The 14259-nt window shown below is 35.6% G+C and overlaps 2 protein-coding genes across 4 annotated transcripts; one reads left to right on the forward strand and one right to left on the reverse strand.

Moving 5' to 3' along the window:
- Positions 1–475: 475 nt before the first annotated feature.
- On the forward strand, positions 476–2145 carry LOC127525458 (THAP domain-containing protein 2-like). Its single transcript, XM_051918017.1, has 3 exons — positions 476–1383; positions 1455–1638; positions 1830–2145. The coding sequence occupies exons 1-3, from the start codon at positions 1232–1234 to the stop codon at positions 2142–2144; spliced, it is 651 nt and encodes a 216-aa protein (XP_051773977.1). The 5' UTR covers positions 476–1231; the 3' UTR covers position 2145.
- Positions 2146–2251: 106 nt separating this feature from the next.
- On the reverse strand, positions 2252–13600 carry LOC127525457 (outer dense fiber protein 2-like). 3 transcript variants are annotated; one of them, XM_051918015.1, is made up of 19 exons: positions 13151–13600; positions 12298–12414; positions 12029–12133; positions 11704–11877; positions 10379–10566; positions 10160–10292; positions 9895–10026; positions 9709–9783; positions 8600–8671; positions 8337–8453; positions 7982–8176; positions 7218–7327; positions 6972–7107; positions 6691–6801; positions 5545–5808; positions 4195–4295; positions 3761–3923; positions 3535–3660; positions 2252–3455 (listed from the first exon to the last, which is right to left on the reverse strand). In XM_051918015.1, exons 1-19 carry the CDS (start codon positions 13151–13153, stop codon positions 3282–3284), a joined length of 2496 nt encoding a protein of 831 aa, XP_051773975.1. In that variant the 5' UTR covers positions 13154–13600; the 3' UTR covers positions 2252–3281. The 3 variants fall into 3 exon arrangements, with proteins under 3 accessions (XP_051773975.1, XP_051773976.1, XP_051773974.1); XM_051918016.1 differs by lacking the exon at positions 13151–13600 and having other exon boundaries at positions 7991–8176; positions 12298–12420; XM_051918014.1 differs by lacking the exon at positions 13151–13600 and having other exon boundaries at positions 12298–12420.
- Between the last annotated feature and the right edge of the window lie 659 nt (positions 13601–14259).

Consider the following 14259-nt stretch of genomic DNA (forward strand, 5'->3'; position numbering starts at 1 on the left):
GAGGAGCAATGTATGTATAGTTGCAAAATCTGCCTTAAGAAAAACAACTCCAAGAAATGTAACATTTAAATAAAATGTTAACAATAAGAGAAATCATTAAAGAGTCTCAATAAAAAGTTTAAATCAATTTAGGCTAATTTATTAGGCCTATTTAAATTTAGGATGACAGTAAGTTAAAGGGTTAGTTCACCCAAAAATGAAAATAATGTAATTTAGTACTCATCCTCATGCCGTTCCACACCCGTAAGACCTTCGTTTATCTTCGGAACACAAATTAAGATATTTCTGTTGAAATCAGTGAGGCCTGCATAGCCAGCAATTACATTTCCTCTCTCAAGATCCATTAATGTACTAAAAACATATTTAAATCAGTTCATGTGAGTACAGTGGTTCAATATTAATATTATAAAGCAACGAGAATATTTTTGGTGCACCAAAAAAACAAAATAACGACTTATATAGTGATGGCCAATTTCAAAACAATGCTTCATTAAGCTTCGGAGCGTTATGAATCTTTTTTGTCGAATCATGATTCGGATCGCGTGTCAAACCGCCAAACTGCTGAAATCACGTGACTTTGGCGCTCCGAACCGCTGATTCGACACAAAAGATTCATAACGCTCCGAAGCTTCATGAAGCAGTTTTTGAAATCGTTATTTTGTTTTTATTTTATTTATTTTTTATTTTATTATTTTGTTTATTCTCGTCGCTTTATAATATTATTATTGAACCACTGTGCTCACATGAACTGATTTAAATATGTTTTTAGTACATTAATGGATCTTGAGAGAGGAAATGTCATTGCTGGCTATGCAGGCCTCACTGATCCATCGGATTTCAACAGAAGTATCTTAATTTGCGTTCCGAAAATGAATGAAGGTCTTACAGGTGTGGAACGACATGAGGGTGAGTAATAAATGATATTATTTTCATTTTTGGGTGAACTAACCCTTTAAAACTAAGATAAGTTTCCCTAGCTGAAAAATAACCCATAGTATAGGCCTATATTAGGCTACTTTACATGCTACTTGATTTGTAAAAATATATAGCCTAGAAGTTTTAACGTTTTTAACTATTTTGCTGGTTTGTGGTTCCTAAATGCTGCTGAAAAAAAAAACAAAAAAAACCAAAAAAAAAAACCTACAGCCATTATGTAAATAAAACACAAATGTCTCTCTCTGTTCAAGGGTTTTGTGTAAATCGCCCATTAACACCTTCATGAACGAGAACCATGAATAGACACACCGTGTATAAAGCACGCGATTCCTCAACAGGCCTTCATTACTCTGGTCTCTGTACTTCAGCTACCGTCAGAGTTGAGGAGATGCCATCGTGTGATTTCTGCGGATACGGACCGGATGAGAATATCGTCTCATTCTACAAGTAAGTTTGTGATTAGGTTGTCTGATGGTAAAACAAAACCTTTCATTTACTGATTATCCTGTTTCTCTCAGATTCCCATTACAAGAAGAGCATCGCCGCCATTGGATAGTGAATATGGGGAGGGACGCTGAATGGACGCCATCTGACTCCTCATTTTTGTGCTCCGCGCATTTCACTCCGGATTGTTTTGAATCTGGATCTTCGCGTTTACACTCAGACGCGATTCCGACTGTATTTAATTTTACACAGACCACGGTAAGTCTATCTATGAAGTACAGACTTTGGGTAATTAAGTAATTTATAGGTTTAATTGACTGAAATATTGTGACAACTAGCCCCGGCCTTCCCTGTGTGTAATATTCTATCCATACAGCATATTCTACAAACGAGTTTTAACAAACTATATACACTTATATACACAAGTTATAACACTTTTTGTGTTTCAGAATCAGGTTCTAAAGGACACTGAAAATATCCTTCCACACCAAGGACCACCTGAATCATTGGACTTATCCAGATCACCCTGCTGTGACTCTTTTAAACATCTGCAGGCAACAGAAAGAAATTACCATCTGAAATTAGCTGCTGCTCAGCTTCAGCTAAAAGAGTACAAAAAGAATCTAGCGGAAGAGTCACGGAAAGCAACGCAATGGCAGAAGAGAGCAATAGTTTTGCAGAGTGCAATTAGAGCAATGAAACAAAGGGGGTCAATACCTGCAACAAGAAAAACATCTACACCTAAAACTAATAATTTGGACTGAAATCATTTGGACTTTGAGGATTACGCAGAGAAACAAATTATATTTTGGTTTGGTTGCAACTGCATTAGAATCAGTTTTCTTCAATCACACAATGTGGGATACTGAAGCATCTTTCGAAAGACTTTATACACGTCAGTACAGAATAATACATTTGATATGTATATAAAATATTCTTACCAATTAAAAAATACATGTACCATTGCATTTCATATAAGCACAAACAACAGTGAAGCATTATGGTTTTGTTGTTTTTACATGATGGTACATCAGATAAACAAAACAAAAAGACAAGTGCAAGTGCAAGTATGACTTTAAACAACAAAAAAGATGAATAATTACAGTAATGTAAAAATGTATAGCACCAATAAACATTACTGGAATTCTATGCTCTCAGCCTACTGAAGACAAAAATTCAACATCAATCTTGACTCAAAAGATGCTTTATATTGTTTTAATATAGAAAGATTCACATAATGGCCCTGCTATAAACAAAAACAACTTTGGCTAAAAAAATAAAATGAGAAATCCTGAGTTTGTTGTCATTTTGTCTCTTAAACCAATTCAAGTACTAAGAAAATTCAGATTTGAGTAGGTGATCATGTTTTAAATGGGATTTTGTGGATATAAGAGATTATACTGTGCCTCTCACAACCATCATCATACTGTAGATACTGATATTATTTAAACTAAAAGCAATTAGATAGTACAGAGGGTCAGATGCAAATTGTATGTATTATAACCAGATAAAAAGTATAAGATCAAACAAGACTAAATCCATAATAGCCATATTACTGTAAGTGCAGAAAAACCTTCATTATTGCCTTGTAAATTAAGGAAGAAGAGTTTTGTATGAAGATAATAGCTTGAAGTCTGTTTATTGCATAACGACCACCTTGAGACAGGGCAAAATATGAAAAGACAAGAATTTGTCCATAAGACCACACTTCTCATTCTAGGATGGATATGTAATACTAAAGATAATTCTTAGTACTCACCAGAATGACCATGTCCAATAAATAAGACTTTTAAGAGTAAAGTACAATGCACAGCAAAGTCAAGAGGTCATCAGTTGTGACAAGTAGACTAATACATGTCAGTCCATGTAAAGGAAGTCTTAAAATACACCTGCAAGAGTTTTCAGATTGGTGAAGGCGTGCGGAACGAGGACCCAGTGAGAGCTGGATCTCCAAACACATTGACGTAAGAAGATTTTAGGAACTGGACATAGTTCTGGAGGCTGCGGTTTGTGCTGTCGGACTGCTCCAGTCTGTCCTTGACGTCTTGTAAACGGCTCTGGTACCTCCGTTCAGCCTGAGAAAGTTCATGGATGTTTTAAAGAATTTGACAAAAATATTTGAAAGAAATTCACAAATGGAGAAATTTAACTGACCTCCTCTTTGGCTCGTTGTAGCTGATTCAGTTCAGTTTTTATTCTGCTCAGGTGAGTCTCTAGGTCGACAATTTTGGACTGTGTAACACGCTCTTTAGAGGCTGCTCGCTCCCTGGTGTGGGTGACCTGTCAATCAGCAGGGAATCTTCAATGAAACAAATAAAAGCTTTGCAAGATGAAAACAGAGATAATTGAATCCATGAGTTCGTGGCAGTTGGGGCCAGACCTGCCGACGAGCATCGTCCAGGGCCTCCTCCAGCTGTCGAGTCAGAATACTGCACTCCCGAGACTTTTCTTCCAGACGCACCTGGTTGCTATGAATAGTCTCTTCACGTTTTGAAATCACCTGGATGAGGTCTCGATTTTGTGAGTTAACCTCCTCTAGCTTCCTGTTGACAATGTGGGATAAAGCATGTTAAAGGGAAATGAAAATTCTGACATTATTTACTCACCCTCATCTTGTTCCAAACCTGTATGACTTTCTTCTTTGGATCATAAAAGAAGATTTTGGGAATGTTGGGAACCAAACAACATTGGAACCAAAGAAAGTCATACAGTTTTGGAATGACATGAGTGACAGAACTATCCATTTAAGAGATGAAAATACTTTAAACTGAATGACAGACAATTAACGAGGGATAAAAGGAAGAAGTGACAGACCGCTCAAGGCCCTCTGCTTTGTGCTGAAGCTGCTTGTTTTCTTCCAGTAACAACATGTTCTTGTGTCTCAACATCTCTGCCAGACTTCCCTGTTGCTCCACCTACACACAATCCACCAGAGAAAACAAAAATTTATATCAATAAAAACATCATTTTTGTACTACTGAAGATCACTAGAAATAAAATTGTCTGTTACAGTTTGTTTTTACTATTACTTAATTTTTTATTGAAAAAAATAACACCAAAACACAAAAATTGTGGGAAAAAAAAAAAAAAAAAACTTAAGCTAACCATATTCTACCTTTTTGAAGCAACTCATATTGCCCCACTTATGTTAGTAAAGGTTTCTTACAACAAAAACTTCATAATTTAGCTATACACAATCATTTTCCACCCTTTCCACTGACCCTTTAGAATCAAACGGGCTCTTCTTCCTACTGTACCTTCAATACTTCTGTATGTAAATTTTACAACCTCTGTTAGGAACGGCTAACCTATTTGCATATGAAATAAGAAACAACGGCCCTTCCAAGTTGCTGAATACTGAATAGCCATTGATATGGTAAATGTAAGCAGTCACATGCAGTGTTGAGGAAAGTAACTTTTAAAAGTAATGTTACAATATTGCATTACTCTCTAAAAAAGTAACTTATTACTAGTTACTTTTTATGCAAGATAATCTTATTTTACTTTTGCGTACTTTTGCCCAGTAAAGCATTCAACAACATAGCCTTCATTTTCTTTTAAAAACAAATTTAGAATATTGTTATATTCTGACCACTTAGAATATTTCCTGACCCCTAGAGCTACATGCCAAACAAAAGATCTCTTAACATTACTGTTTATATTACCTACTGTACAATTCTTTTTATTTTAAGTTGAAAGTTATGCGTTTTTTACTTTTTTCTGTTCCCGTGCATGCATGAGTGTGCATGTCTAAATGACAACGTTATGGCAAAGAGAGAAAATATTAAATCAGTAGTTTAAAAAAAAAAAATGTTTAAGCAAATTAATTAAACCATAAAGTAAAATGCATTACTTAAAAAAAAAAAAAAAAAAAAGTTAACTTAAATATTGTGTAAATTCATAAAGTAATGAGTTACTTTACTTGTTACATCTACAACTAATCTAATTACGTAATGCACATTACATGTAATGCATAACCCCCAACACTGGTCACATGTGCTCATAGTAGTGTTGTCAATACTATGAAGAACTTTTGTAGCTTTTTGTAAGACATTTTTGTTGCACCACCACCAATGTTCTTCCAGTGTCTTTCCTGAAATTATTGGCCGTCTTTTTAATATTAAATGCAAACTACATTCAAGGACTTATGCTGAACAAACACACCTTAATACGTAGCTCTGAGAGGGAGGTGCTGAGCTCTGTGTTTCTTCTCTCTTGCAAACGCTCTTTCTCGTGAGCTTCCTGCAACTGGAGTTCGGCATGTCTTAGAGCTTCAGGAAGGGGCTCCAGTTCCGCCAGACGACCGTGGAGCTGCTTCCTGACCTGCTGGATCTCCTGGTCTAGCTCATCTCTTACAGTCTGAGCTTCACTTTCAGCCACCTGCAGGCGTGCAGAGTACTCGTCTGCTTCGGCACGCGTCTTCTGAACCTATGAATTCAAAGAAACAGAGCAGAGTTTATAGACGGACACACACACCCAAAAAAAAAAAAAACGCACACCAAAAACAGACACATACACAGAGTAGAATTAAACAACTGTTTTGTGTCCAAATTTGGATATTTACAAGATATTTACAATTTAAAATAATTGTTTTCTATTTTAATATGTTTGAAAATGTACTTTATTCCTGTGATGACAACGCTGAATTTTCAGCATCATTACTCCAATCATAAGGATCACACAATCCTTCAGAAATCATTGTAATATGCTAATTTGATGCTCAATTATGAACAATTATTATTAGTGCTCAGTTATTAATAGTGATTCTTAATATTATGAATGTTGAAAAGTTTTTTTGCTGCTTAATATTTCTGTGGATTCTGTGGAAACCATGAGATATATATATATACCTAGTTTATTTTTCTAGGATTCTTTGATGATTAGAAAGTTCAAAAGAACAGCATTTATTTGAAATAGAAATCTACTGTCACTTTTGATCAATTTAATGTTTCCTTGTTGAATAGAAGTATTAATTAATTAATTTATTTATTTTTTAAATCTTACCCCAAAATTTTTGAAGTGTACCACGGTTTACACAAAAATTAAGCACTAAGAACTGTTTTAAACATTGATAATAATAATAAATGTTTTCTTGAGCAAATTAGCATATTAGAATGATTTCTGAAGGATCATGTGACACTGACGACTGGAGTAATGATGCTGAAAATTCAGCTTTGCCATCATAAGAATAAATTACATTTTAAAATATACTGAAATAGAAAACAGTTCCTTTAAATTATAATATTTCACAATATTACTGTTTTTACTCTATTTTTGATCAAATAAATGCAGACTTGGTAAGGATCACACCTGGGCTTTATAGCTGTCCACCAAGCTCTCGTACTGTTTCACGGAAACTTTGACCTGCTGGACCTCAGACTGGGACAATGACAACTTCTCTTCCAAGGCAGACAAAGTGGCCTGCACAAGCACAACAGTTCAGCTTTCATTTATATTAATTTGTCATATTCATTATAAAGGCATGAGGACAACTGAGGGATTATGGGTAAAATGAGACTGGCAATCAACTGGAGAAAAAAAAAAAAAAAAGAACAAATCAGATTTGTACATACAGCTGCAAATGGACAAACCTTAAGGCTCTGGTTCTCCAGGCGTATAGTAGTGCTCTCGGTATTGAGCTCATGAAGGCGATCTAAGAGTCCTTCTCTCTCAGTTCGGGCTTTCTCTTCCTGCCCATGCAACTGTTCTGTCAGGTCTGTAATACGGCTAAAAGAACACAAGAATAGTGGCTTTTAACAATTTTTTTTTTACCTTGTTTACAATTATTCATAATTAGGATTTGCATAATCATACAAGGGACACAAATCCCTGCTGACCTGTTCAACAATGTGATCTCCATCTCTAACTGTCCTTTGTCCTTCATCTCTTTTGCGTGGCGACTGCTCCAGTTCTCTGCAGCTGACACAGCATCTGCCAACTGTGATTCCTGAGAAAAGATAAATTATTTCATATTTTTATATTATATATTGGCATAGAAAAATAAAACAAAATCTACAAGAACTTTTAAAAGTTTGCAGTCAGTGAGATTTTTTTGTTTTTGAAAGAAGTCTCTTTTGCTCACCAAGAATGCATTTATTTGATCAAAAATACAGTAAAAATTGTAATATTGAGAAATATTACAATTTAATAGAACTATTTTTATTTAAAAAGCTGTATTTTCAGCATCATCACTCCAGTCTTCAGTGTCACATGATCCTTCATAAATCATTCTTACATGCTGATTTGCTCAAGAAACATTTTGTATGATCAATGTTGAAAACAGTTGTGCTGCTTAATATTTTTGTGGAAACCATGATACATTTTTTTTTTTCAAGATGATTTTTAATAGAAAGTTCAAAAGAACAGCATTTATTTCAAATAAAATCTTTTGTAATATTATATATTTCCCTCTTGATTAATTTAATGCATACTTGTTAAATAAAAGTATTCATTTCTTTAAAAATTCTTCCATTTCCAGAGTAACAAATTAACCAGAAGTGATGTCAGATGCGATTGTTTTCTGCAGGATACCACTGTTTGAAACATTTATCATAGCAAATTGTAATTTTAAAAACCTGGTAGCAGTATGAATTAAGCTCACTCCACTCACTATCTCCATGAGCTGGGCGCTGAGCTGTCCCACAGTGTCTTCACTGCGCTGGGCCCGCTGTTTCTGTGCCCTCGTGGCTTTCTTTAGGGCGTCCTTGTCAGCCTCCGCTTGCTGCCTGAGGTCTCGCAACTGATTCTGCAGGTGATCTACCTCCCCCTGCTGCTGGCTGATGGATCGCTCTAGATTCTGAACCAATTGGATTTTATACATTTTATATATTATTTATGCCGCATTATATATATGAAGACAATATTTGAAATCCTCTAGACATGTCTTGTAGAATAAACACTATAAAATAAGACAGTGGTAGATGTTGCTTAAATACTAATGATGCTGTATGCTTTACCCTGATCTGAACATTAAGGCGGCTATTCTCTGCCTCTTTATTGCGTAGTTGACCCTGAAGATGTGCTCGGGTGGACTCCAAAACTTTGGAGAGTTCACTGGTGGTCTTTGCACTCTCCTGTTACAATGGGAAATGATAAGGGCTCGCAAATTGAAATGAATTTCCTTATTGTCATTGTATGCGTACAACTCTCATTCACCCGCCAAGGAAAAAATAAAAGACAGTATCATGTCTAAAACATTCTAGAAAATAATATAGTTTACCTTTTCACTCTCTAACAAGGAAGTGAGCTGGTTGACCTCTCTCTCTTTGTCTTGAAGCTTTACAAGAATACGCTGGTAGACAGAAGAGTTCAGCGTTAAAACTAAGAAATCAAAAATAGCGCAGAAATAGGGGCATGACGAGACCTTGTGCCACGAGATTAAAATGTGACGAGATTTCTCATTTAGGTGAAAAGCCTTCTCGTGATATTGCCATGACAGAGTGTGATGGTGAAAATAGGATAGAATATGCAACCTCTACATTTACATTACTCCTCCACTGTCTTTTTGCTTTTTGTAGAAATAAAAACCATTTAATTTAGTTGGATAACGGTCTCTTCAATCTCATCCAGCTCATCCAACACGAGCTGCAGAGTCATACGTAGTGTAGCAGGAATCAGAGTTCACTGATCACGTGACGAGAGTAAGTGACGAGATGACTGACAAGACCATGGCGGAAGATTTGTAGCACAATTATGTCTTATCTTGTAAAATGTGCACTCAGCACCGCCGCTCCCTATTCACAGAGTACATGCTTTCGCGAAATCAAAAGTAAAACGCGAGTGCACATTCAAACGAGATTTCAATACCCTGCATTTTGAAAGCAGCCCCCTGATGAAAATGCAAATATCTCTCAATATGAAAGCTATCTTGTGTGGGTAGTTGTAACCATCTCTCAGCTCTGTATAAGTTTGAATATTAAGAATTCTTTGTTATGGTTGCACATATTGTTTGCACTACGACTAATAGAAAACGTATTCATTTTTATTGATTTCTATGATCAGTTTGTGGAAAGGAGTTCAATTAAGAGAAGGTCAAAAGTTGTTGAAACTCATAAATCATGTACAGTTCTAAGTTCTGAAGAGGCTCGTATGAAATCATACAGGAGAGAAGCCAGTCAGTTGAGTTTGTGGCAAAACCTTTTACAGTGCTTGAGTATTGTTGTCTTATACTGCATATGATAATTCATACTCAGAAAGTCTAACTGAAATGACAATTACAAGATGATTGGTTAAACAATTTCAAATGCAAATGTTCTCGTGAACTCTATCTCGTGAGCTAACTGTCTCGTCACACTCCTACCCAGCATACTTTATGCAAACGACACCAACCGAATTGTCTTCTTCCACATCAGAAAGTCTTTTCAAAAGCGTGTCTTTCTGCTCCAAGAGTCTTAGTGACTCCATCTGTTACAAAACAAGTAGTAAAGGTTAATAAACTTTAGTTTTTTGTACAGTGAAATGTAACTGTCTAATAATAATATACTTTGAATTTACTTGTTAGAGGCAAAGCCGTACCTCTCGACTATGTTGTTCTCTCAGAAGATGTCTGAGGGCTCTGTTAGTGCTCTCAAAAGTCTCCAGTTTCTGCAGCAAGAGCTCCTTCTGTCGGGTCAAGAGTGTTGAGTCTGATCCTGACATCTTTTTCTCCTGTACAAATATATAAACAAAATATTTTTAAAGCATATCTGATATTGTACATGATACTGTACAGTATGTTTCAAAATGGTTTCTGTAGAGAAAAATCCACCCAGAACTGTTCTGAAAGGTGTATTTTGCTCACACTCCTGGACATATGGCTGACTGTTTCACGGAGAGCCGACACCTGCTTGGCGGCTGCACTGCTGTCCATCTCTGCTTCCAGCAGCTTTCTGAGTAGAACATCTTTGTCTAGCTGCATACTGTCCCTTTCTAGTCTAGACCAGAAGAAATGATTCAAATTATATTTGAAAGCTGTTATACGTAATAACAAAATGTTTAAACGGCAATGTTTTCATCATACCTCCCAAAATCATTCTCCACCAGCATCTTCTCCATGGACTCCCGTAGGCGGGAGTTCTCCTGTTCTGTGGCCTCCAGCTCCCGGGCGACCTCTGCAAGCTCCTCCTCCTGCTCAGCAATGACACGCTGCGATGCGCTCAACCTCTCCGACTGACGCTCTAGCAGCTGCTCCTTCTTACGAAGCTCTACCTGCAAACACAAACATCACCATCTGCTTTTTTTGTTTTCATGGGTGTTTGAATGATTCAATGACAAATGCATTTTTTAACAGTCACTTGTCGCCACCTGGTGGCATAACAATGTAATCGATACAATTGTTATTTGAAGCGGCAAGTTACTTTCAAAAAGTGATTTGCTTGCTTCCATAGACATCAGTGTTTATCTTCGAATTATAAACTTTTATTCCAGTACTTCTGTGTAATATGATAATATAATATAATATGAATTTTTGTAATACAGAAATAACGATACTGTGTGGTTGAAAAGCCTGTTTGTGAAGCTGTTTCATACTTATACATGATAGCTGCTCTCTCTGGCTCAGCGCCAGTGCCAATGCAGATCTGAATGTTCCGGTGTGATTTTGTCAAAGGTTTAATAGACACTGGCGAATCGTTTTCATTTAGAAATGAGATTGCGTGGGTATTTGAATCAAGATCGCAATCTTTTAACGATTAATCGTGCAGCTCTAATTTACACACACACACACACACACACACACACACACACACACACACACACACAAAACCAATCAATAGTTTGGGGTCAGAGGTCAAGATTTTTTGGAAAGAAATGAACACTTTTATTTTGCAAGGCCGCATTAAATTGATCAAAAGTGAAAGACACAATGTTAAAAAAGATTTCTATTTCAAATAAATTCTCTTCTATTAAACTTTCTTTTCACCAAAGAATCTAGGAAAAAAATGTTTCCACAAAAAAATTAAGCTGCAAACTTTAGAAACTGTACAATTAGAATAATAGAAGATGTATATTGAGCACCAAATCAGCATATTAGAATGATTTCTGAAGGATCATGTGACACTGAAGACTGGAGTAATGATGCTAAAAATTCAACATTACTTTTGTAAGTATTTAAAAACAAACCATTTATTTTTAATTGCAATAATATTTCACAATATTACTGTTTTACTGTATTTTTGATCAAAAAAAATGCAGCCTTGGCTGCCATTAGAGACTTCTTCTAAAAACATTAAAAATCTTACCAACCCCAAACTGTACGGTAGTTCAGGTATAATGTAATTTTTTTCTCTCAAAAAGAAAAGAATGACAAACAATTTTTTTTTATTTTTCCAATCTCTCTATTCTCACCTCATTTTTCAGAGAGCTGACCTCTGTCATCAGGCTGTCGATCTTCCTCTCATACTGATTTATGCGTCCATGCAGTGCTTCTTCCTCATCAGTGGAAAGATCTTCAATTCGGAGAGGAGACTGGGAGCGTTCAGGTTCCTGTGGAGGCGTTATCTCTAGACGATGACTTGGTCCCTAAAATACATAAACATTATAACATCTAAAATAACAAAATGGTTTTCTTCTGCAAAATACATAAAAAAAACTACACTCACAGCAGTGTGAAATATTTTAAATGAATTGTGCACAAGCACAAATGGGAATGTATATGTAATATTTGACTGACCTCCCACTTATATGAGGCCTCTCGAGTTGAGACCTTGCCAGGTGGGATCCATGGGACCCTCGTCTTTACCTTAGCAGTAGGATGCAAGCCACTTTTTGTCTTAACCTGGAACATAAAAGACATACAAGGTGCATGATAGGTCTTATGGAACTTTGGATGCTTTCTCAGTTGCACACCTCTTTGGACTTGTGTTATAATAATAATTACTATAAATTGAAGTGTATTTTGAGGATGGGTATCAATGCACAGGCTACAAGATGATGCTATACCTGGGCTGTCTTGGTAGGGCTGCATTTTGTGCTCTTCTTCACATGCACGTGCACAGGCGTGGTCTCGTTCACATGCACGTGCAGAGGTGGGGAGGATGAGCTTGTTCTTGATTTTTTCTGCATAAAAAAGTTAAATAACAATAATAAGGCAACATACAATCCTGCACATCAGGTCAACTATCCATATGTATGAAAAGCATTGTTGTATTTATTAACATATATGCCAGATTTGATCATATTTTAATTAAAAGGCTGCACGTAATATTTGTACTTTTAAAAATGCATGTTAAAAAAAAAAAAGTACAAATATATATAGCCTATATATTGTAAAATAAAATTAAAAAAAAAAAAAACTAAATAAAAAAATATTTATCTTTAAATTCATCGGGTCTTTGTTTATGGATCAGGAACATATGGTTGAAGTATCATTTTACTGGTCACACATCTTCAGGTCATGTTTCAGAGTACAGTACTCAAGACTATCAGAGGTAAACCGAGACTACCACAACAGACCTTCTTACAATCATGACTGACATCTGGGCTAATGTAAAGATGACAGCAAATTCAATATACTAAAGTATCTATATGTACATAACCATATAGCACCATCAATGGATTCAGAAGTGAATGAACGCCAAATAGAACACTGAGCTGATAAGGAAGCAGAAGCTAGCTTTCACAGAGCGTAAAAACAATGACACCGAAACAGAAATGAAATAGAAATCATGAATAAAACAGAGAAGCTGCAAATACAGCAGGATAATTGTCCATACATCGGGAGAACTATAGTTTGTCTACAATACAAAGTCGTTAAATCATGAAGTAAAACGTATTTATTTGCAAACCATCTTACCATGCGAAACTACAAACATTCAAACGTCGATATGGGTAAATGTACATAAAAATAGTTGCGAGCTACTTCAGTTTTCTTGTCATCCCAGAGTCTTCAAACCATTTTCCGGTGGGTAATCAGTCTCTCATTTGATTGGCTGATTCAAAAGGTTTCGTAGCCAGTGCGTGATCGTGATTGGAGGAAATCGCCTGACCTTGCTCAACTTTATGTAGTACGCTGTCTATAGCAACGGTGTCCCTAGAAACCAAGCCTAACAAAGGCCCAAGCTACAGTTGTTGTCAAGCATAACAAGGATACCATTCCCGTGATAATCTTTGGCGAACAGACAATAAACTACAAACATGTCTTGGAAGTGCTATCTATTATTTTGTTTCAGTGTCCGTTAATAAACTGAAGCTGGAGAGCTCACAACAGCAGCAACATGAGAAAACGAGAAGTAGCCTGGAAGTAGCCCAATGTCTGTGAGAGTTGGCTTTCAAAATAAAAGCGTTGAAAATAGGAAGAGGAATGGTTTATAATATTTATTATTTATTTTATTTTTATATGTAAAATGAAAACTGATTGATATTGTTTAAAGGAATAGATATTTAAATAAAAACCAATGAATTTTAAAGTGAAAATTAAAATCCACAGTAAAACATATCAGTAAAACAAACTGTTCCTAAAAGATCTAGGTATCGTTCAGTGTTGTTGTTTTTTCTTTTGACTATATGTTTTCCGCAATATAAATAATGCTCATTTCACATTATTGGCATGAACGGAATCAAGGCTTGCTGACTGGAATCTTGAGCAGATTGTTTCAAAATAAAAGTCACGCATTATTTATTTTTTATTTTTTTATTTTGCACTTGTCTTTGAAAGTTTCACAAAAGCTGAAAAATGCAAAAATCTGCAAAAAACAACAACAAAAACAGCAACGTTGTCATTTGCCATTCTTACCTTATGCGCAAATTAAAAATAAACCATAGTATATAAAAACAGCAATGTCGACATCTGCAATTCTTACCTGATGCACAAATATAAAATAAAACAATAGTATTTAACCACAATAAAACAAAATATTGAATTTATAAATAATAATAAACTATAAAAATAATATTGTAATACTG

This window comes from Ctenopharyngodon idella, chromosome 13 (genome assembly GCF_019924925.1).
Source record: "Ctenopharyngodon idella isolate HZGC_01 chromosome 13, HZGC01, whole genome shotgun sequence".
Classification (NCBI taxonomy): Eukaryota; Metazoa; Chordata; class Actinopteri; order Cypriniformes; family Xenocyprididae; genus Ctenopharyngodon; species Ctenopharyngodon idella.